The sequence below is a fragment of the Zootoca vivipara genome, chromosome 2 (genome assembly GCF_965207765.1).
Source record: "Zootoca vivipara chromosome 2, rZooViv2.hap1.1, whole genome shotgun sequence".
Taxonomy (NCBI): Eukaryota; Metazoa; Chordata; class Lepidosauria; order Squamata; family Lacertidae; genus Zootoca; species Zootoca vivipara.
This window is the reverse complement of record NC_142584.1, coordinates 67,331,132-67,353,954: the sequence shown is the minus strand read 5'-3', so window position 1 is coordinate 67,353,954 and position 22,823 is coordinate 67,331,132. Positions and strand designations below refer to the sequence as shown.

Sequence of the window (22,823 nt, the reverse complement as noted above, 5' to 3'; positions counted from 1 at the left end):
CCTGGTAGTTATACTGATCCCCTTTTTGAAGAGTTGCAGGCATAAAGGACCTTTGTGTACAGTTTTTAGAATTTCATTAAAAGTCATTTAGCAGTTTTGCAGGGCAAGAGTAGCAAAACAAGTATAAAATTGCCATTCTTACTATGCAACTTAATGGCATAATTATGTTAAACAACTGCATTATACAGTATTGACTATTAAGGACTGCTCAAGCAAAGCATGCAAATCAAGCCTTCCTCCTTACATCTTTTTTTTTGCCTCCTCAAATTCCAGTGGTTATGCTTGTTTGCTGTCCCTGATTTTGGATCGTGTTGTGTTTTCTGCCCTCAGCCTGCAGTTACGTTATTTTGGAAATATATGCAAAATACATTTCCTCCTTTTTGAAGTACTGTGAAGGGTGAGAAAATACTGTCATTGTGTCAGAGCAGGTGTTGTCCAGTCTGGCCCTGGAGATGTAATTATGAAATCTGGTTTGGAAGATCTGTTTTCTTATTTCATAGTTATTCAAAACTCCTCCATCTGAAATTCCTCTACCAAGAGCCCTTCTTTTTGGCTGCAAGCTTTTTGGAAGTGAAGCACTGTATTTCAGCATACTGCATTTCTCTGTAGATGGTACTCTATGAGAGCCACAATCGCTTTCATTTTGGGGATGAAACCAGGAGATCCTGTGATTGAATCATCCACTCCCCCCCCCCCAAATGTCAAAAGCTGATGGTGGATTTTAGATCAGAGCTGCAGCACTGGGGAATAGGTTTTTAATCCCCATCCCATCTACAATTTTCCCAATCTGAATTCTTCTGTCTACCCCAAAGCTGCTCCATAACACAGTTCAGTATTCCACCTTTAGCTGTGATATGCGGGCATTAGTCCTAATACAAAGGGACTACTGTATATTATTGCTAAGAATTTGCTTAACTGTAGGCAAGTGTCCAGGCTAATTTTATCAGATTCAACAACTGCTACTCCTGTATTGATTATATTTATCTGCATGTCTCAGAAAACCTATACTAGACAAGGGGATGAACCCAGTCCTGCGGCTGCTTTCTGACTAAGTGTGTAAAATAACTTCTAAGGACATGCCCACCTACTTCCGATGCTTCTGGTTAAGTGGTAAGGTAAAGTTGGCAACACCAAATGCTGCTGTGCAGACTTCCTGCCATCATTCTCTTAAACTTTAAGCTGGATTCCTGACTTCCCTGCTAGAAACTCAGAAAAGTGGTAGCTCATCCTCCATACTTTGACCGTGTTTTCTCTCTGTAAATATGAAAGCTCATTCTAGAAATTCATCCTGCTGCAGCTGCTATATCCTGTAGCTCTGGGTTTTTCCCCCCCTGCATCCTGATATTCTGAACTTTTTCTTTTCAGGCTACGAAGAGACTTTGACTCGCCTTGCTGCCATTTTAGCCAAGCACTTTGCTGACTCAAGGATTGTGGGAACAGGTAAGCCAGCTTCTTTTTTCCAAAGGTCATGCTGGGCTGTAGGTGTTATGTGTCTGCATGTGTGCGCCCATGCATATGTGATTGGTGAAAAGAAAATTAAGCTCATGCTTGCTGATTTTTTATTTTATTTCTACTTGATACTTGAATAGTAAGGGTGTCTGTTTCTAATGTTTTTAACCCCTCAGGTCATTGCAGAACTCAATTATTATTTTTGGGTTTGACATTTGTCTTTATATCCTGTCCTGCTTACTAGTCCTGTAATTGTAGTAAGCTAGGCTTGCCATATTTCACAGTGAAAATCCAAACAGAAAAGTTGTTGAGCTTTTCTTTTTCTTTTTCTGCAAAATCACAAAAAATGCTGTATTCGAGCTATATTTATGGAAAATCAGCAACAATGGCACTACTGACAAGGGTTGCCATACGTCCGAATTGTACTGCACATTTTTCCGATTTCCGCCCAGACACTACTGCCCACTGCAGTATTCCAAATATGTCCAGGAAATCCCAGACGTATGGCAACCCTAAGTATGCAATTGTACCACAATATTTGAAGTATTTTTCTGGCAATCTATTTCCCTATTATCCCTACTCCACTTACATTCTGTCTTGTTTCCATATTCAGACATCAGAGACTCCCTAATGCAGGCATTGGCCAGCTATGTTTGCTACCCACACTCACTCCGTGCTGTAGAGAGGATTCCAGAACTGCAGTAAGTTCTTGGTTCCACCATTCCTGAAAAATAATATATGTCCTAGAAGAGGATTATCTCTCTCTTCTTCTCTGAACCAGGGATGATTCCTATACTTATAATCTCTTTTGTGTGGAAGCTGCTGCTCCCCTTGTTTCCTCACATTGCATTTCTGATTCTTCCCTCTCAAGTAAATTAAACATCTTGCCTTGAATCCTTCCCGAACCCCCACTTTTTAACCTTGGTGCTGTTTTCATGGTGGTTGGCTGACTTGTTTGTTTTACTTTGGCAGGCGAATATCCATGATGAAGAACCTGCTGGCCCCCTATGAGCAAAGACCCTGGGCCCAGACCAACTGGATCCTTGTACGACTGTGGCGAGTAAGAACAGATATCCTCTGCCTTCACATTTTGTTCAGAATTTCCAGCTTGTAGTTTTAAAACCAGTGGTTTCCCCTCTGTTTGAACTTCCCCTTAACTCCTTGTTGGAACTTTGTTACCTGCTTCTAGTGAGAGGGTCTCCATGTTCCTTGTTGGGAGATAATGTGAGGTCTTCTAAGCAGACATTTCTCCCTTCCCCCCCTCTCCTGTAGGGCTGTGGATTTGGATACAGGTACACACGGCTTCCTCATCTCCTGAAAACCAAGCCAGAAGATGCCAATCTCCCCAGCTTGCAGAGTGAGTGGGGGATAGGGAGTGGAGATGTGTTGCTTTGCCATTACAGCTTGTGGATAAATGCAGTCCTGTAACTGAGTTTATCCTAATCTGGTTAGCTGTTGACTCTGGTACCAGAAGGGCAGGATCCTGTTGTGTGGTGCCCCCACACTGCTGCTGTCTGTTGGCACAATAATCGGCACCAGTGGATCCTATCTGTGTAACTGCTGGAACCCAGCATGTCTGGGAGCTAGAGCAGTGTTTCTCAACCTTTTTTGGGCCACAGCACACTTGTTCCGTGAAAAAAATCACGAGGCACACCACCATTAAAAAAGTTAAAAAATTTAACTCTGTGCCGCCCTATATTATAATTATGACTGTAAGAAACACTTGCCAAATATTGCTTTCCGGTGGGTTAGTGCTGTGTATTGGCGACCGCCAGGCTCGTTTGCACTGAGCTTTGGGAAAGAGGAGGAGAAATATTGCTTTCCGGCGTGACAGTGCAAATCGCCCTTCTCGTCGCCGCACGTCGCGGCACACCAGCCAGCGTCTCGCGGCACACTAGTGTGCCGCGGAGCAGCGGTTGAGAAACGCTGAGCTAGAGGACTCCTGATGCCATGTAATATAAATAAGTTGTCTCTGTCCCTAACTTAACTGTCTGTGGCAAACTCAGGGTGAAAAGTTTCTTATTAACTTCCTGACCCAGCTCTCTTCTATTTTTGTGTGCAAAACCTTAAAACACCACCTCCATATAATTGTGATCACCCTGGTTGTTTTCACTGGTTCACTAGGTGATGACCAAGAAAGCTCTGGTGTATATTTATAGGAGACAAAACATTTTAGCAGCATATGGCCAGAGCAGGCATGAGTTGGCAAAGTGTGAAAGGATCCCCAAAGGCACACTGGGTTATAATTTTAAGGAGTAAAATTGATTTTCCTAAGGAAATCAAGTTGATCAGCATTGGTTGTACATTGGATCTAGCAGGCACTGCTTCTCTTGCAGCTCTGGCTTCTGGCATATATAAATCTGCCATGCCTTCAGCAATGGATTGCCAATATGGGCTGGTCCCCTTCTGTGAATGTTAGGGTCCTACTTTGTTCTGAGGCATTTGCCACTCACTTACAGCAGCCGTGGTTTAGTAATCAGGCTGGTCTCCCAGTGTTACCACAGTACTGTACTCAGAATGGCTTTATATCCAGCATGGCAAGGATCTCTGAGAGACTCCAGTTACAAGCTGTAGGGGGAGCTTTGGCTTCTCCTCTGTAGTTCTTGATCTAGTGAAGAGAATGATGGCATCTGTGTTGCTGAGTGGATGCCAAGTTATGAATTGGTCCTGCACTCTTTCTCTGAGAGAGCATATAATGCCGGGACAGAATGACTAACCTCACAGCCCAGCAGAAGGTGGCAGTAGTAACACCTGCTTGACCCTTCTAAGAAAATTTGCATCTATCTTTAATGTTTCTCTCTTTGTTTTGTTTTGCTTTTTTTCTTTTCTGCTTTTTTGGGGGCCCAGGAGATCTCTCTGTTGCTAGTTTCCAGAGTAAGTTTCCTGTTGTCTTCCCTTTGTATGGTGGTGACATAGTTTTATAGCCCTCTAGTAGAGCCTTTTCCTCTCCCACCCTTGGTGCACAAGCCGGTCCTTTGAAACAATGGGGTAGAAAGATAAAGCGGGATGAGTCTGGCTGCACCAAGTGATTGTCCTAAGAGCCATCCAAATGTTTGTCATGGTGACCTGTCAAATGTGCCTCAGGGTGGGTGGTTAAGTATGCATCTCACTTTAGTTTGGAGGGAATATTACGAGTGGACAGCAAATATGTGTAGGTACTGTTAATGTGCTCTCCATAGCAGTTTCCCCTTGTGGCTGTGGTGTCAACTGTCCTTTTCCTCTTTATTCTTCTCCATTCCACTTTTTTTTTTAACACTTCTCCTTCTGAAAAGATGGACACAACAGGGAACAGAAAGGTTGAGCAGATACAGCTTCCGTGAAACTGCTAGTTCCAGTTCTGGCCCAGTTCTGCAGGCTAATAAGCTGGCTGTTTTTGTTGAGGGTGTCATGAAACTCCATCCCTGGGGGTGCGGTCATTGAATGACCTTGGGACACCTATGCAATTGGGTTCACTTTTCTAGGTGTTGGCAAGGTCATCGCTGTCTGCCAGTGATTTCCTCCATGTGGCTCCGAAAGGTCTAAGACAGGGCACAGGATCCTTTGGCTAGTGATCCTGCTTTCTGCTATTTTGAGGTGTACTTGAATGAATAATTAATACCAAGTTAATTGAAAGGAGCCTATTTACCAGCTGTCCTTGGGACACTGCTCTAGAGGGGCTGAGTCCACCCCCTCTCGCAGGTCTTTAAGATGCTGCAGGGGAGAGATTGGAGTATAGACAATGGAAGACATATCAGGTGTGCTCTGGCCATTACTTGGGGTGGAATTTCTGAATGTGAAAGTCAGCTCACCTCTCTACCTGTTCTGTTACAATCCCTCGCCTTTTGTGCCTGAGTTACTGCCCTGCTTGCCTAATGTCGATGGGCATTTTAGGGGCACACCAGTGATTAGTCATCTTCTGCTCTCCAGCCTCAGTTTATTAAGGGACAACTTGTGCTCATTTCCTGTCTGGGGCTCCCTTTAGTAACTTTTGTTACTAAAGCGGTGATGGGACTGACTGGATCCTAAGAGAGGAGAACATGCACATCCCTCTAGCTTCGTCCTCTACTGGCTAATTTTTCGAGCCTTGAGTTATAGGTCCTGCTGTTAAGAGGTTTGCTAGAAGAGCTCTCAAAGCTTATTCTCACAGTTGTGAGCCTTTCAGCTGCATTCTCTTGAAAGCAAGCAGTGCTCTCACATGTGTGTCACTTTGGGACTCTCATTTGGCAGGGAGGCTGGTGGTGCCAAACTGAAGCTTAGATAATCCGGCTCTGCCCACCAGCTTCCTCCTAGTTTACATCTGATCTCTAGCATGTTCCAAAGGAGGGGAAAGTGATGTAAGGTGTGCTCCTTGGGTGGGGTGCCATCAGTGTATATCGGATTCCTTTTCTCACTGCTGCAGTCCTAGTGATGTCAGTAGCATCTGCTGCTGGGTTATAGTTCCATTGTGAATAGTTTTACCTTAACCCCTGTGTCTAAGGGAAGTGGGAAAACAAATGGGCCTCCTTTTAGACTCTGCTGAGGAGGACTTATTAATGAGAGCTGGCAGAGTTCCTGTAACACACACACACACACACACAATTTAAAATGCACCCCTGTTTCAGGCTTGCATGGGCAGGCTGGAAAAGAGTTGGGTTTAATTCCCCCTCCCCTTTAGATTTCTCATCCTGATCGGAAGTGGGCAAACAAGTGTGAACATGTGCCACGCTGGCAGAGAGGAGAGGGACTGTTTGTCTTGGGTGCCAATTCCCTGCTGGGGAGCTGCTGTGATGCTGCTTTCAGGAGAGATTAGCGCTGAGCTGACCTAGGGCATTGTGGAGATGAGCAGGAAGGATGCTTGGCTTGAACTCAGCTGCAGGGCACAGCTTCTTACTTGCAGAGAAACAGCAAATGTGCATGACCACATCCCAGCTAATTCAGGCCGGCATTATGTCAAAGAGCTCCAGGCCTTGGAGACGGGACTGGCTCAGAATAGTCCATGTGTGAGAGCTGGCCTTGGAGGGCAGCTGCCGCCTCTACTTATTGTAAAGAGGGCCTCTGCTGGGAGGAGGCTCCAAGAATTCCTTGTTATTTTTGAGAGACAAAATGATGCTGAATGCTGTGAAAGGGCACATACTTGTGGGGAATGAAAAGTGCTTATAAACTGTTCCCCATTTTCACATGATGGCAGTGAAGCAGGCTGGGCTTGGGCAGCAGCTGCCCAACACCTTCCGGTAGCGTGGCCTCTTAAGAAGCCGCTGTTTTTTCATTCCAGAGCCTTGTCCCTCCACCCTGCTGCAGCGACACATGGCGGACCTGCTGCGGAGTGATCGTGAAATGGCACCCAGTTTCCTCAACAGTGTGCTTAACCAGCTGAACTGGGCCTTCTCAGAGTTCATTGGCATGATTCAGGAGGTGAGAGTTTTGGATCCGGAATAAATCTGATTGAAGGAGTAAGCCTCTGCCTGTCATCCTAGAGGATAAAAACCAAAAGTCCTCTCTGTACTAGGTGTCAGTAGCAGTTTGCAGCACAGTTCTTGTAGGATGCTGGGATTGAGCTGACTTGTGCATGAACTGGAAAAGGGGGGGGGTTAGGGGCAGGTGTGAAGAGAACAGCTGCTCCCTCTTCCAGTTCTTACATTAAGCTTCATCTGTTTTGCTTGGGCAGATCCAGCAAGCTGCAGAGCGCCTGGAAAGAAACTTTGTAGACAGTCGCCAGTTGAAGGTGTGTGCAACGTGCTTTGACCTGTCGGTGAGCCTGCTCAGGGTCTTGGAAATGACGGTCACACTGGCTCCTGAGATCTTCCTGGACTGGAGTCGCCCCTCATCAGAGCTATTACTCAGGAGACTTGCACAGGTACTCACTTCTCTGCAGGAAAATATTAGGTTGGGTACATGGCAAGGGGCAAAGGTTTTTAGCTGAGGATGTGGGTGCTGTCATTTGGCACAGTCACAGTTTCCGGTGTGAACTATATTATTCTAAAAGAATGTGTCACCAGCAAGTTTAGGGGCTAACTTATACAAACTGCAGGCTGGCTCTCCCCTCCCCTCCCACTGTGTTAGTGATTATTCAGAGATTGTGTGTGTGCATGTGTGCAGAAAGATAAAAATCTCCAGTTCACTGCCCTTTTTCTTCTTTGGTAAGCATTAATTTCTTCCTGGAAAAGAACTCCAGAGTAAAGATGGCCATACATTTCAAGAAGTGGAAGGATAAGCCAATCTGTACCCCTTCTCGATGATATTCCTAAATCTCCTTCTCTGGGCTTCAGCCCTGGCTTCCTTTTTCAAATGCCTTAATTGTTTACTTAAAGCTTTTAAAGCATAATGTATCAGTAAATCACCTTTTCTGTCAAGCATCAATTCATACTCAAATGTTTTCATTATCCATGCATCAGACCCATCCAGTACAGACAGAATAATTCATTCATCAATAAATGATTTCAATGTTTTCATATCCCTCCACCTGTTTGCTCCAGATTGGAGCACAAGGTGGCTGTCAGCACAGCTTACAATGTAATATAAATATAAAACAGAATAAAATCATAAGCTCATTAAGGAAAAATAGCAACACAAAGCCAAAACACCAACCAGCATCAACATTATCAGGTTCCAAAGGCCCGGACAGGTAGCCGTTGGTCAACCTGGCCACCATATGACCAGACAGTTGATGAGCAGATGTCCTGGCAAGATTACATGGCCACTTGAGTGAAGCTGCTAAATCTTACAGCCATTAGCCATTAGGTAACAATGGAGAACATGAAACTTATAGATGTAGGCACTGATGCTTAAAGATGGGGAGGGCAAGGTGTGCATGTCACTTGGGACTTGCTTGCATAGGTCACTGTAGCAGATCCATCTGGAAACCTAGTTTGAGTTGTCATGCAATGTCTGGCCATGCAAACAGGCTTGCGGCATACCAGAACCACCTATAAGTAGTTACATGCAGATGAAGTGACCAAACCACTCATATTTGTTCTGGACACGTCTGTTCTGTTCACACAGCCAACTACAGTGCAGTGTTTGAAAATAGGGTGACCAAAAATGTCAGGTTTTAATTTTGAAATGAACTCTTCAAAAGGCTTTTATGAATTGTTTCTTAAAACAGTGCAGTACTTATCCCTGGAGGGGAAAGCAATGTGCCAAATGTTCTTTGGGTGCCACATTCAGAATTCTGCCACATTCTTGTTGAAGCATCAGCTTGCTCTCTGGAATGATGACTCACTTCTGGTTATTTCCTCATTTTGCCCAACTTCTTTAAATCAAATAGCTCTGCACAACCTTGCATGTACCTTTGTGCTAAGGTTCCACTGTATGCATGTGGAAATTTGGCTTATTAGAAAGAGACCCTATCCATCCAAGGAATTAAGAGCTGTTTTACCTTCTAAGAGTTTTTTCAGTGAAAGTGTTCACAGCTCGAGATGTGAGCTGATGCAACCCGACCCACATTTTCAGTCTGTTATTGCTGAAGGCTCAGGTCTGCTGTCACTCTCATGGTTCACAGAGAGGCCTGTCATATTTCTTTTCTGAGCAGCCCTGCTGATGGGTATCCTCAACGCCATGAAATCTAGGGCCACACAGAGCGTTATCATGCATCCATCTAGTACAGGCACCCCCAAACTTCGGCCCTCCAGATGTTTTGGACTACAATTCCCATCTTCCCCAACCACTGGTCCTGTTAGCTAGGGATCATGGGAGTTGTAGGCCAAAACATCTGGAGGGCCGCAGTTTGGGGATGTCTGGTCTAGTATCTCACCATTTGCTGTAAATTGTATGTTCTTTGAAGAGAGTCCTCTGCTATTGTGGGTCTGAAAGGCAGATAGTTCCAGGGCCTAAGGCCCTTTTCTGTATCCCAGTACACCTTATTTCAATGTAGTGCCCAATATTGTGCATGCTGTTGTAGAGAGATTTCTGAATCCGAGGGAACTGAGTTGTCTAAGCCCTGGTGATCAGTCTGGAAAGTATCAGGAGTAGCATGTGTGCATCTCTGCAAGTGTACAGAAAGAGAACTCCGTCTTCTGCTTTAATCATTCTGCCATCTCTTCTTCCTTCCCCACAGCTGCTAAATCAGGTGCTGAATCGTGTGACAGCTGAGCGGAACTTGTTTGACAGAGTGGTCAATCTTCGTCTGCCAGGTGAGCTTCCTTCCCAGCCACCCTGCAGTCAGTACTGCTTTGGGAGAGGGACCATAGCTTAGTGGTAGAGGATGTGCTTTGCATGCAGAAGGTTCCAGGTTCAGTCCCTGGCAGCTCTAATTCAAAGGAGCTCAAAGGTGATGGCAAAGGTGTCTGAGACCTTGCAGAGCCACTACCACTAAAGAGTAGGCAAAGCTAGGTAAGAGACAAAAACTCTGACCTGGTGTGAGGCAGCTGCCTACATTCTTACGTGTTCTAAATTCTGCCGTCATTCCTGGGAAATATTCCTCTCCCCTCCTACAAACTCACATGAATGTTTCCAGTGGTTGTGGGCATTTATTGTGTCTGCACAGGAGCTTCACCCACTCCCAGTCCTTTGAACAAGAAGATAGGAAATATCTGTGGGGAGAATTCTGTGCTGACCTTTTATCTCTGATTATGGTGTCAGTGCAACTTCCACTGATGCCACTGCTCCCGCCCATCCACTCTTCAGATAGGCAGGAGCCCAACAGAGCACGCATGAGAATGAAAGATGGCATCCAATCCCAAAGGAAGCCCCATGTGGTCTTGGCCTTCGTTGCTTACAGAAATGCATAAAACCTGCAATGATGGGAAATAGGATCTTTTGGCTCTAAACAGTAAGCAGTCATTAAGTGATGGCTGTGTGCCCACCTACTCGGGGTGAAGGAATCCATTCTTGTGCAGAGCTTGTTAAATTGCAAAGTAATGTTTAGGGAGGCAGGATGTCCTGCTTCTGCACTAAAAGCTGTCAGAGAGTGATACCGGTGAATGAGCAGGAGCTGCATTTAACTGCAAAATTGCTGACTAGATTCCACTTACGCTATAGCTCCATTATCTTTAGCCCTGCATTTTGGCTGGTTATTCTGCTGTCTTATGATGAGAAAAGGACAGCTTGTGTTAGCAGTGTGTGCACTCTCTGCCTGTCCCTGCCCACAGAGCATGAACCCTTTCCCTCCACACAGCATTATTAAATAACTGCTGTTGCACACACTGCTGCAGATCTATTTCATACTGATCAGTAGTAGAAAGTAAACAATACAGTGGTACCTCAGGTTACAGACGCTTTCCTATTCTTTGATGGATTCATTCATTTGGCATCTGTGTGACGTAAGTAGTGTGATAGAAAGAACATTCTTGAATAGGTATGGTTGTAAGCATGTGGAGTATAGGACCATATGAATAGCTGTCATCCTGAAGAAAGTTGTCTCTGAAGCGTGCCTAATTTTAAATTTGGAGAAGCTTGTTTTACCTCCCTCTGCTTCCCTGAAAAATTTGAGCATGTTTTTAGTTATACCCCCATTATCCCAGCTTGAGCACCTCTGCCCTGTTGGAAACATGGGGCATATCGGCATGTATGACTACCATCAAGTCTTCCACATTTCAAAGCATTGGCTACTTTCATGCTCACCTAGAAGTAGGAGAAAATTGGAACCACTTCTCCAGACCTGTCTTCAAGTGCCCTTCTCAAGGTTATGTGCTTGAGAAACTCTCTGTGTTTGGATGACTCGGGGGATTGTATGCTGACTGGAAGGTGGAGGAATGCTGGACCACTACTGAAGGGCTTAGCACCATTCCAATTTTATTTTATTTTTGCACAATCCTTTTAAGTGCCCTTCTAATAGAAAACCAGACAGTGGCATTAGCAGAGATGAACAAGTGCTTTCTCTAGTGTTTGTCACTTGCCTCTAAGGTTTCCTGTTTGCCAAGGAGGTTCATTCTGTTTTCTCCAGGGTTGTCCATATTGGGAGTGGTGGTGGAGGAGGACTCATTTGAGCTTATGGTGCTCTAGCAAAGACCTGATGAAGCTGATGGATGTAGTAGTACAAATCCTTAAGTGAATTAATACAAACTTTTATTTCCTCCTGGTCTCCTGAAAACTTAGGCTGGAGGTGTTCCTCAGTGGTGCTATGCTAATTTGTCCCCTGCTATTGTTCAGAAGATAAAAAAGGAGTGTTCAAGGGAAGTCAACAAGCTAACATTTCATAGTACTGATTGTAATTTGAAATACCTACTTTCTTCCCTAGGACTGGAGAGCGTAGATCACTATCCAATCCTTGTGGCTGTGACAGGAATTCTGGTCCGGCTGCTTGTTGATACTGACTTCCAAGGGTAAGTGCTGCTTAATTCCACTCCATGGGGATGAAGATTTCATTGCTTGTGTTCTAGTTTACTATCCTGAAATGAGCAGCCTGGCAGTATTGTGTATTAGGGTAATGATGCAGTCTTTGTCTTTGCCCTCTGTTTTCATAGGTTCAGTCTGGTTGCAGGATAGTAAATCCCCAAATAATTTCTGTCTTGTATGTTGGTCTCTGGGTGTTATTGTACTGCGACTATAGTGTACTTGAGAGCTATTTAAAAGAAAAAAGGGGGAGACATCCTGTCAATTTAAACCTTTCATTGAATTATTTAAAGAGGTAGCCAACGTGGTGCCCTCCAGATGTTGTTGGACTACAACTTGCATCATCCCTGGCCCTTGTTGGCTGAGGCTGATGGGAATTGGAGTCGAACAACATCTAGAGGATTGGCCACTCTGGTGTAAATATTCTGGTGGGTTACTGTGTTTGCTTTTGTTCTCTGTTTGCTTCTGTTCTCTGCTTACATGGCTATGTAGCTCATGCAAGCTATATTCTGTTCCTTGGTTGTTGTGTGGTGTGGGTTCATGGCAGATTCTGCTTAGGGGGTGGACAGTTGGACAAGATGGTCTTTAGTTCTACCAGGGGTCAGCAAACTTTTTCAGCAGGGGGCCGGTCCACTGTCCCTCAGACCTTGTGGGGGGCCAGGTTATATTTGGAGGGGGAATGAACGAATTTCTATGCCCCACAAATAACTCAGAGATGCATTTTAAATAAAAGGACACATTCTACTCATGTAAAAACATGCTGATTCCCAGACCGTCCGCGGGCCGGATTTAGAAGGCAATTGGGCCACATCCGGCCCCCGGGCCTTAGTTTGGGGACCCTGTTCTGCTCTATTCTTGCAATAACTTAAAAGTGAGATCTGTCATATCTCTGTATGTTTCTCTTCATCTTCTTGTTCTTCTGTTTCTAGAAAGAACAAGCTTTGGGATTTAGATCAGGGAATGGTCCTGCCCAAAGGAAAGCAGGCCATTTCTTTTTACCTTTATGCATAGGCACCACACACATCATGCTGTAGCAAAACAATACTCTTTCTACATATGCAAGTTACCTTCCTAATCTGAGCAATGCTGGCAGCAGATCGTTTAGATGGATAAAACTGTAAAGGCATGCTGTGTTTAGTTGTGTTAAACAGTGAATATGTCTAGCTGCAGTAGCGTATGACAGTGGAAAATAAGCCAAGTCCCAAGGGAAGGTGGCTGCTGACATGCCCCTCCAGATCCACTGCAGTGTGGCTGATGGCATTCTTGCTTTGCCTTCATTGCCCTTGTTATGGTACTCAGACAGACGTGATGGACAAGTCCCTTCCACAGCTCTCAGGACTTTTAGAGACAGTGGGTTGACACTCGCTTGTCATCTGATATTCTCTTCTCCCATCCTGTTGTGGCTTTTTTTTGGGGGGGGGGGACAAAACTAGCCATTCCATTTAGGTACCAGTAGTACCTACTCTTCTGATTTCCATGCTCTCCAACCTAGAAAAAATCATGTCTCCTAACAGACAAGGTACATTAGTTGAATCCTGCCCTGTAGTTACCAGGACGGGGGGAAACCAGGCCAGGATATTAAACCATAGTTGGAAGGTGGTTTAAGAACCTGGTTGTTCTGATCCTGATTATCATAGTTTCATGGTTCAGATGTAGCAATAAATTACGGGGAATTGAAGACCTCTGGAGTTAATCGCAGCATGCTAAGACAGGAAGAAGTGGTATCGCTGGCACAAGATTTGTTCATATCTTGGCTGATTAAGTTTTGATACAATCATCTGAATGAGGTAAACAACTTCTCAAATGCAGGCAGTCAATTAATACAATTTGCATTTAATTCCACTCTTTTTTATGTCTACTGCGGATCTTAAATTAGTATTAAAAACAGCTTTCAGCACTTCCTCTCACCCCTCTGCCTTACTTGGGAAAGGACACCTTTTACTTCCTGACCTTCCAACTTGAGGAGGAAAACGCATCAAGCTGCTAAAAAGGGTCCAGAGGGGTGTTTCTAAAAGAAGGGTGCATCCACTCCCCTATGAAACACATGCAAATATCCATCCTGATCATGGAGAAATATGTGCATAGCCTCCTTCTAAAATGAGCCTTAATTGCATTCAGGTCTAGGGATAGGCATTTGACAGGTCAAAAATATTTGGCCCATTTGATCAGTCAGACTGTATAAGAAAAAAAAGATATTCTCAAGTGGGTTGATACTTACGTTAACTGCAAAAACAGGTTAGATAACTGTTAACTGTGAAAGAATGAAATTCCCTTTTTAAAAGCAATGCTTTGAATTACAGCTTTTAACATTGTTACATAAGGTTTCTATAAAAGTGAATGATTTCCTGAGCAGTTCTCCTCATTGGCTTTTATCCTGGAACAGCAGGGCCAGTCTGTAGTTGTATTTTTTGTTATAAAGGAAATCAAAGCAAAAATAAAGCAAAGTAACAACTATTTAATAACAAATGACACTTTTAAAGGCACATGCTAGATACCAAGCAGGTTAGTTCTTCAAGCAGCACCAGTATCACGGCTACTTGGAATATTTGACAATCTTTTAGATTCAAAAAATTAAATAGGTAGCCAGTCAGTCAGTGTGGCAACTCTATTCAGATTGCTTTTATCTTGCCTATGTTCTAGTTTAATCCTTCTCATCGAAATGCAGTCCATATGAAACTGTTGTGTCACATTTCAATTTCTCATTCGGCATGTCTTATTTTTTCCAAAATGTTGTCCTTGTTTTGCAGACAGCTGAGCTCCATGTGGCTAGGCATTTTAGTTCTATAAGCAGGCTATTTCTGATCCTCTCCACCCCCCACCAAGGCCTTCCAGATAGACACAAATCAACCTAATTATATCCTCCCTCCTGTGGTCAAAGCCACATAGCCCTAAATATAAATGTGCCAAGCACACCATATTACAGTGAATTTTTATTTTTTTGAATCTGGTTGTGGGAAACCCTATAGAGGCCAATCCCATCCCACCCAAATTGGGTAACAAGCTCCCTCCATCCCTTACCTTTATATCAGCCACAGCGGCCTCAGCAGGGATTCTGGATCTACCACAGCATCTTGTATGCCTTCTTGCCAGACTGAACTCCTTTCATCATTGATCCTGTACACTATCTAGCTTCTACACTAGTTCCTTTACAGCCCAGCTGATATGCTGACAGCCAGATGCAATCATAACCCTCCCTGTCCCTCTTTCCTCAGCCCATTTGCTTCCTGCTCTGTGGGGAAGACTAGGTGTTTCTTATCTTCTGCCCATGTTGTCCTCATATAGAGTGCCCTCAATAACACATTGCTTTTTGAGGAAAGGTCATATTGCATCTTTCATTGATAGGAACAGACTAATGATGACATATTACTATTAAGCATTTTTAACATGGCATATGAGATCTACAGCAAATTCCTGGACAAATTTTGTGTTAACAAGAGTAAATCAACAGCCTGAGGATAGAGTAGGCTGCATTTTCCAAGTGAAAACAGCACATTGCTTAATAACCTCCAACAGATATTTGTTCGCTAATTGTGGTGAAATATGGTCCTTCTCTCAGCAGTGATTGCAGCTCATTATAGAGGCCTCCCTTGGACTGTTGTTGTATCATATAACTTCTAATTTTTTTCTGACGCATGAACGGCAGATGGGAATGGGGCTAATTACCGTCTCTTTGATCTGTAGCTTATTGCTGCTGCTGGCTTTCATTGAAGAGGGATCGGGTTTTGTTCTGTTGGAAGGCTATGGAGGGAGCATGAATCTAGGGTCTTTCTCTCTTAACTCTGTGACTTGAGCAATAGTATTTTCATAGTTGTAATTGCTATGAGATCATATTGGAGGTGCTTTTGCAGAAATGCATGGATGAATCAAGAGTTTTCAAGGGCCTAGGGCAATTAACAGAGTCTATAACAGGGATGGCTGACCTCCAGCAGCAAATTTTTCTGATCCCCAAGCCCCCAGCAATTTTAGCAGTGGGAGTAAAAAGAAAGGGGGGAAAACCATGATACTGGGCTTTAAACCTCTTCTTCCAGTTTAACAGCCTCCTGTCAATGCAAATTATCCCTTCCTCAGCTGATTTGCAGAGATCATCTGAAGAGGGGAGACTGTGTGTCCTGTGCATGGCCGAGGGTGGATGTGGCTCTATGGCCAAAAAAAAGGGTTCTCTATTCCTGGCCTAGGGAGATATGTATAAATAAGATGGTAACAGTGGGGGAAGGACAGGATTTGGAATCCTTGGCAGACCTATGGAACAGCTTTTCAGGTATCTCCTGATCATGAACTTGCATCACATCAGTTGATTACTTACATTACTTTCTCTTCAGTTTACTTGCTGTAGATACCCCAGGTAGAAATCCTCATAGCAGACCTTTAACTGCCGTGCTCTAATGGTACATTTGGTTAGAAGTCCCATTGATGCTTACCTATAAAATGGCAGCCATTCTTCTGCAATGCCAGGCATAGAGCCAACTAGTTTCTTTCCTATGGAAGGCTGAGCTGCTTTGGTTTAGATGGAAAAGGTATGGGTGCCTTTATGAATTCCAGTTGCTGACTTAGTTAGACCAGAATGGGATATTGTGAACATTTAGTCGCTAAATGGATATCATTTAAGCAGCCCCAGAGTATTAGGTTGAACTGCAGTATACATTGTGCTCTTTAACAAACTTACAATAAAGATTGTTAAAGGGTCTTCTACACCAGGGTTTACCAAACTTGGGTCTCCAGCTGTTTTTGGACTACAACTCACGTCATCCCTAACTAGTAGTCCAAAAACAGCTGGAGACCCAAGTTTGGAAAACCCTGATCTACACTACAAAGTGAAACTGCTTTAAGCCAGTTTAACTGTCATGGTACTGATTTCCTTCCAGTGAAGTCTGATAATTGCAGTTTATTTGATAATTATTTTGGAATCTATTCTGGAGGTATGTGTGCCAGAATGAGATGTGGTATTCCAGTAAGGATGCCCTTGTTTCTATATACAAATGTGTTAACCACTTGTAGACATCACTTTTTCAAGATTGGTAGATGGAGAACAAGAAGGCACACTGGGAGAGACCTTAGGCCAGGGGTGTGAGCAATCAGTGGCTCACCAAACTCTTTGTGGCTTGGGAGGCATTTAAACTTATCATGTAGCCTTATTAGCTGATAAGGGTCCTTAAATTGCGCCCAGGCAAGGACAGAGACAGTCAACAAGACTCCAAGGGTTGAATTCAGAGAAAGAATTTAATTTCTTAAATTTAAGAGACTCTTGGTGGTCAGCTCCACGACAAGAGTAAGAAACACAAATTTGCAAACATTCTTATACACTTCTTGGGCTCCTTCCCCCTCCTCTGTAAATGTGCACATGCAAGGGGGTCACAAGTACATATAAGGAAGATCCGTGTCCGGTCCTGTGCATAAACACATGCTGACTCATGCTACCCCGGTAGCATCTTCCAGCAGCCTTGAGTAAGACTATGCGTCAAGCATAGCAGCTTCCAATGTCAAGCTCATCCACTGATAAGCCCCTCTCTGTGTTCCAGACAAGGCCAGCTCTTAGCCTTGAACGCTTGTTTAACTGGGGCTGGCCGGGAAAACTGGGCTGGTGACAATTACATGCCATCCTTTTCAATGAGCTCAGTTATATTACTATAAATTCCTATGATTTCCAGACCATGACAACTATACTAAAAGGCCTTAATAATGTCTAAAGCAGGCATACAGAATTGAGAAGTAGGGATCTCCCATGTAGGGGTTTGCAAAGGGGATCCCCAAGTCTTGGTGTGGCTTATTACACAACCATAACTTGTGGCTGCCACTGATCATTCCCTTCAGGGTGGTTCTCCTCACTTGCCACCCTCCTTCAGAAGCCTAGCAAGAAGGGAGAAATGCTGCTCCAACTTTCTTTCCTTGAGTTGTCCGTGGAAGAAGAAAGGGTGCTGCTTCTCTCATGCTGGGCTTTTGCAGGAAGCACCAGTAGCACCTCACTACTGCTACCTCCTGCAAAAACCCTACAGGAATAGGATCTTTGTTCGGGGCATGTCCTCTCATGAGTGGACTTATAGAACCCTGTTTAGAAATACATAATGACCTGGGATTCAAAGAGCTGCTTTAGGCATGCCCCAAGGCCTGAGCCATGCATGCCTAATAGGAGTTTTGATTCCACCCTCACCCCCATTGGGCAATAGACCACAATACAAAGCATAGCCTTTGCTTGGAGAATCAGTTTCTTTTGAAACTGTGCTAACATTGAAGAGAGTCCCATGTGTCCTCAGTTGAGCCTTGGATAATGGCTATGGAAACTGGCACCCTCCACATGCCTCATTCTCTGCATCTTGAGTTGCATTTGACAGATGTTCTGTCCCACTGGCAGATTGTCCTCTTGGAAAAAACCACACACAGCTAATATGTCAGCATGATAGTCTTAGGCAGGGATGCGAGTGTGCATCCTAGCGATTTGCTGGTTGCCATGGTTGTGATCAGTCACCAGCTATTGAGTTCTTGTCTTAACTGGCCCGTGCTGTTGTCAGCACATACCCCAGTGTGATTACAAAGCTGCAGGAGCAATGTAATGCATCCTGAGATGGGCATCACATGGCTCCCATTTCAATTCATATAACTAAAGTTGGGGAAAAGTGTTGCTGTTGGACAGATGGCAATAATCATTAGGCTTTCCCAATTTATTTAGGAATGTTCAGCAATAGGTGGGAATAGTAAATTATGCAATGAGAAGAGCTTTGTTATGGGAAGGAGGTAGGGTGTGAGCTGCTTTCTGCAGTTAGAAGGGCAAGAAATCATAGAATTGTAGAATTGGAAGGGACCTGAAGGGTCATCTAGTCCAACCCCCTGCTATGCAGTAATCTCAGATAAAGCATCCATGACAGATGGCCATCCAATCTCTGCTTAAAAACCTCCAATGAAGGAGAGTCCACAGGCTCCCAAGGGAGACTGTTCCACTGCTGAACAGCATTTACTGTCAGAAAGTTCTTCCTGATGTTTAGTCGGAATCTCCTTTCATGTAACTTGAAGCCATTGGTTTGAGTCCTACCTTTCAGAGCAGGAGAAAATAAGCTTGCTCCATCTTCTCTGTGACAGCTCCTCAGATATTTGAAGATGGTTATCATATCTCCTCTCAGTGTCCTTTTCCCCCAGGCTAAACATTCCCAGCTAAACATAATCCTGCCAAATGAAGCCATCTATGATGAACTCTCATATTTTGAAGAACAGAGGAAAGTAATCTTCATGTTTTGACTTTGTGTGCCATTCATAGTTATTACTCTGAAAACATCTGAAATGTTCTCTGAATTCATAAGCTGTACCTTTCGGAGAACATTAGACACTTTAGCCTATGGCTGAAAATATGGAGCTCACCTTTGTGCACAGTGTGATTAGTTCTAAACTGGTAATCTGTTTGGTTTTTTCTTCCTACGTTTGTGCATTGGACACCATTTAACCCTTATAATATCTGACTATATCTATATATATATAAATGTAAAAATGATGAAAGTGTGTGTTCCACTTTTCTCCATAACCGCTTGACCGATCGTCCTGAAATTTTGACACAACGATCCAGGCCACTCCCCGAGCGTTGTTGGAAAAGAAAATCCCTCAAACCTCACACCTGGGCAGATATATACCTGGTTTTCCACCAAGTCAAACAGCGCCCTCAAGTGGCGTTATTCCCTCAGCTCCTCCTCCTACACCCCCTCCCTTCCTGTGAAATCTACACCACACCCACAAACCAAATGACATCATCAACCAAGCAACTGAAACCACCAAGGCGGCCATTATCAGACCCCTAGGCCCCTGCCAGGCTGCTAGACCCCCAGTAGGCCCGGGGGGGGGGGAGAGAGGGCGAGCGCCCGGATTTCAAGTCACAGCACGGCCTTTGTTTTATGTATGCCCCTGCCAGGCCCCCACTAGGCCCGGGGGGGGGGAAATAACCCACAGCAACGCACTTGGGGGCACGGCAAGGGGTTTTTACTTTAAAATTTAGCACCACTACCCCCCAAAAAAATTCCCCACCAAATAACCACAAGACAAAAATAAATACCATCCTTCAAAACGTCATGAGATACGCTGGTCACGGAGGGGGGGGCAAACAGAATAGATCATGGATCGGCATACGTGGGGGCAGTCACAGGGATTAGCCACAACAACGCGCCACACCCACAAACCCCGCCTCCGCCACGAGATCCTGTAAAGCAGGGGGACCTATTACCCTCCATTTGACAGACCCGCCTCCACCACAAGATACACCACTCACATACATGCATCCGACAGAGGTGTTGAAGACCAAAGCAACTGAAAACATGTAGGTAGCCGTGTTGGTCTGACGTAGTCGAAACAAAATTTAAAAAAATCCTTCCAGCAGCACCTTAAAGACCAACTTAGTTGGTCTTTAAGGTGCTGCTGGAAGAAATATTTTTATTTTGTTTCAACTGAAAACAGGCCTTTTCCAGCAACAAGGCTTAACATTGCCAAGTGGAGGTAGGGGCCTGCCTGGGGGGGATGGGGGGCCGAATAGGGAGCAGGGATACGTAATGGGTCAGAATAGGGTGGGGGGAGACACAGGTATGAAACCTGCCCTCTCCACAGTATCTCGCCTCGACTCAGGGGGACTCTGAGGCTCAGGGGGATCTGAAGGGGGGCTATTATCCTCCATTTCACAGACTAACACACAGCAACGTGTGCAGGGCCAGCTAGTTATTTATAAAAATATTTGCTGTCTGCTATTCATGAAAATTATCAATGTGGTGTTCTGAATCAATGCTTAGAGGTTCTCTGCTCTGTCACTGGTTTGAGAAGAGGAGTCCAGAAATTCCATCCACTGCATATATTCAGTGTATATTAATAATTTTTTTACAAAGAGTACGTTCTCCCAGGCCTTTGGCTAATTAAGCAATCTATGGCCTTTTAAACTGTGTGGGGTTATTGTTTTTGTTTGTTATTATGGTATTGTGGTATGTATTTTTGTGTTTTTATATTATAAACCTTCCTGTGATATTTGGATGAAGGTGTAGAAATTTTAATAATAATAATAATAATATGGTGTTGTGATTATTGTGTGGTAATAGATACACACAAGGATTACAGTTTGTGAGAAGCGTTGACTCCTCAGTACCAAAGGCAGCCCCACATATCACAATGACATTAATCCAGTTTGGAGGTGACCAGGACATGTAGCAATGTGGCCTGACTATCATTACCTGGGAAATGCCACAACTGATGAACCAAATTACCATAAACTGATAAAAGGTGTTCTGGGCCACATTTGCCCTTATTGGCAATGTTGGATCAAGGAAAATCCCTAAGCTATATACTTGCTCCTTTAGAGGGAGTGTAACCTCACCTGGAGCAGGTGATACACCAAATTTCCTGGACCCAGGGACAGTCAATCCATAGTTCTGTGATCTGGTTAAGTTTCGGCTTCACTTTATTGGCCCCCATCCAAGCCATTACTAGGTGCAGACAGCCTTGAGAGTAGATCTTGAACTGAGTGCTCAGGGTTAATTGGTTCTAAAAGGGACTGTGGTGCTAGAGTTACTGGATAGTGAGGTCTACTCAGGGAGCAGGATGGGGCAGGGTTTCATTTAGTACATGTCAAATGAAGAGCTTGTTTTTACTTGCTCAACATGCTGGGTTGGGGGTGAAGCTTATAGAACTTTGAGAAATGGGAAATTCCAGTTTAAGGGGAAATCTGGAAAAGCAGAATGTTGTTTAGTCGTGTCCGACTCTTCGTGACCCCATGGACCATAGTACGCCAGGCACTCCTGTCTTCCACTGCCTCCCGCAGTTTGGTCAAACTCATGTTCGTAGCTTCGAGAAAGCAGAATACATTAATGTAAATGTTGGTAGTCAGGGACCTTCAGCCTCTTTCTACTCTTATAATTAGGCTTCTAACGCTAGTCTGCTTCCAGAATTGTGGCATATAGTCCCTGTGCATGGGCTGTTCCGCCTGATAAGTATGAGGGTGCCCTTTTTGTCCTGGGGTGATCCTGTGATCACAGAAGCTTTGTGTCTCTCTTGGTGCTGGGGATTAATAAATGTTTGCAAAAACTTTTGAATATTCAGAGTGTTCAGAACACTAATTAATTACAATCTCATTGCATTAATCTGGCTTTTGGTAGTTCTTCTTTGCCTCACACCTGGTGAAATTAGTAACCCCCTCTATAGACATGCCAGATGCACAATTCAGTCAAAGAGCAACTTGGTAGAGCAGGACTGATCCGCTATATGGATTTGTCTGTCTTGGCGAACTAAGTGCTGTTAATGTCGATCAGCTATCACTTACTGTAACTTTGGTGCCACATGTGATGGCTAATCAATAGAGTATCACTGACAGGGGTCTATACAGTAGCGAACGACATGGTGGTGCTCACCTAACCTTGTTTGTGTCACTGTTTCTTACTAAGAGGTAGAGGGTAAGGAGAAGGCAGTGGCAAGGCTGGCACGGTTCAAACTCAGAGTTATCTGGTGCTCCTGCCTGGTGCATTTGCACCATGCCTACCTTACTGTCACCTCCACCTCCCACTAAGCAGCAGTGACACAACCAAATGGAGGTCAGGTAAGTGCTGCCACCCCACTCTCTGCTACTGGGTCTGTATGAGGAGCTGCAGTGTAAATTGCCCTGTACTGCTAAATTGACATACCAGCCACTGATTATAAATGGGGTTTGGTGCAGCCAAATGCCTTTTGCTTATAAAGTATTAACAGAAGAGCTGGTTCAGAACCTGTACATCCTTGGCATGAGAGAGACAGGCTATTTGACTGGAGTGCAGATTGTGCTGCCGTGCTGCCATTCAGCTGGCAGGTTTTATCTTTCCCCCATAAGTTTGACAGAAATGCAGGAATTCCAAGAGTGAGTCTTGGCCAAAGGCATAGGGTGGTATTCAAAGTAGTGCTGAAGCGATTGCTCCATTAGCGCAAGCATTTCAGCTTCCCTGGTGTAACAGATCTCCCCCTCTTCTCCTTCTGTGCTCTGTTCTGGGGGGTCTCCCAACCACCCCTCCAAGCCAATTTATGGGGTGTGTGGGTGGAGAGTGGGGGCAGTCCCCATTGCTCTAGTGGGACTTATTGTGCTAGCACCTGCTAGAGCAACTAGTTGTTTAATATTGTGTTTTAATTGTTGTAACATTACTACTACTGCTACTACTTATATCTGGTCCATGATG

General features: G+C 44.3%; 1 protein-coding gene across 6 annotated transcripts in view; it reads left to right on the top strand.

Annotated features, from left to right (window-relative positions):
• RNF123 (ring finger protein 123) overlaps positions 1 to 22,823 on the top strand; it is an 88,462-nt gene that overhangs the window by 36,005 nt on the left and 29,634 nt on the right. For all 6 annotated transcript variants that reach the window (XM_088663182.1, XM_088663177.1, XM_088663178.1 and 3 more), the window contains 8 exons: positions 1,366 to 1,440; positions 2,063 to 2,150; positions 2,422 to 2,509; positions 2,722 to 2,806; positions 6,680 to 6,819; positions 7,073 to 7,261; positions 9,461 to 9,536; positions 11,582 to 11,666. In XM_088663182.1, coding sequence (XP_088519308.1) covers positions 1,366 to 1,440; positions 2,063 to 2,150; positions 2,422 to 2,509; positions 2,722 to 2,806; positions 6,680 to 6,819; positions 7,073 to 7,261; positions 9,461 to 9,536; positions 11,582 to 11,666 — 826 coding nt within the window. The remainder of the gene's footprint in view (positions 1 to 1,365; positions 1,441 to 2,062; positions 2,151 to 2,421; positions 2,510 to 2,721; positions 2,807 to 6,679; positions 6,820 to 7,072; positions 7,262 to 9,460; positions 9,537 to 11,581; positions 11,667 to 22,823) is intronic.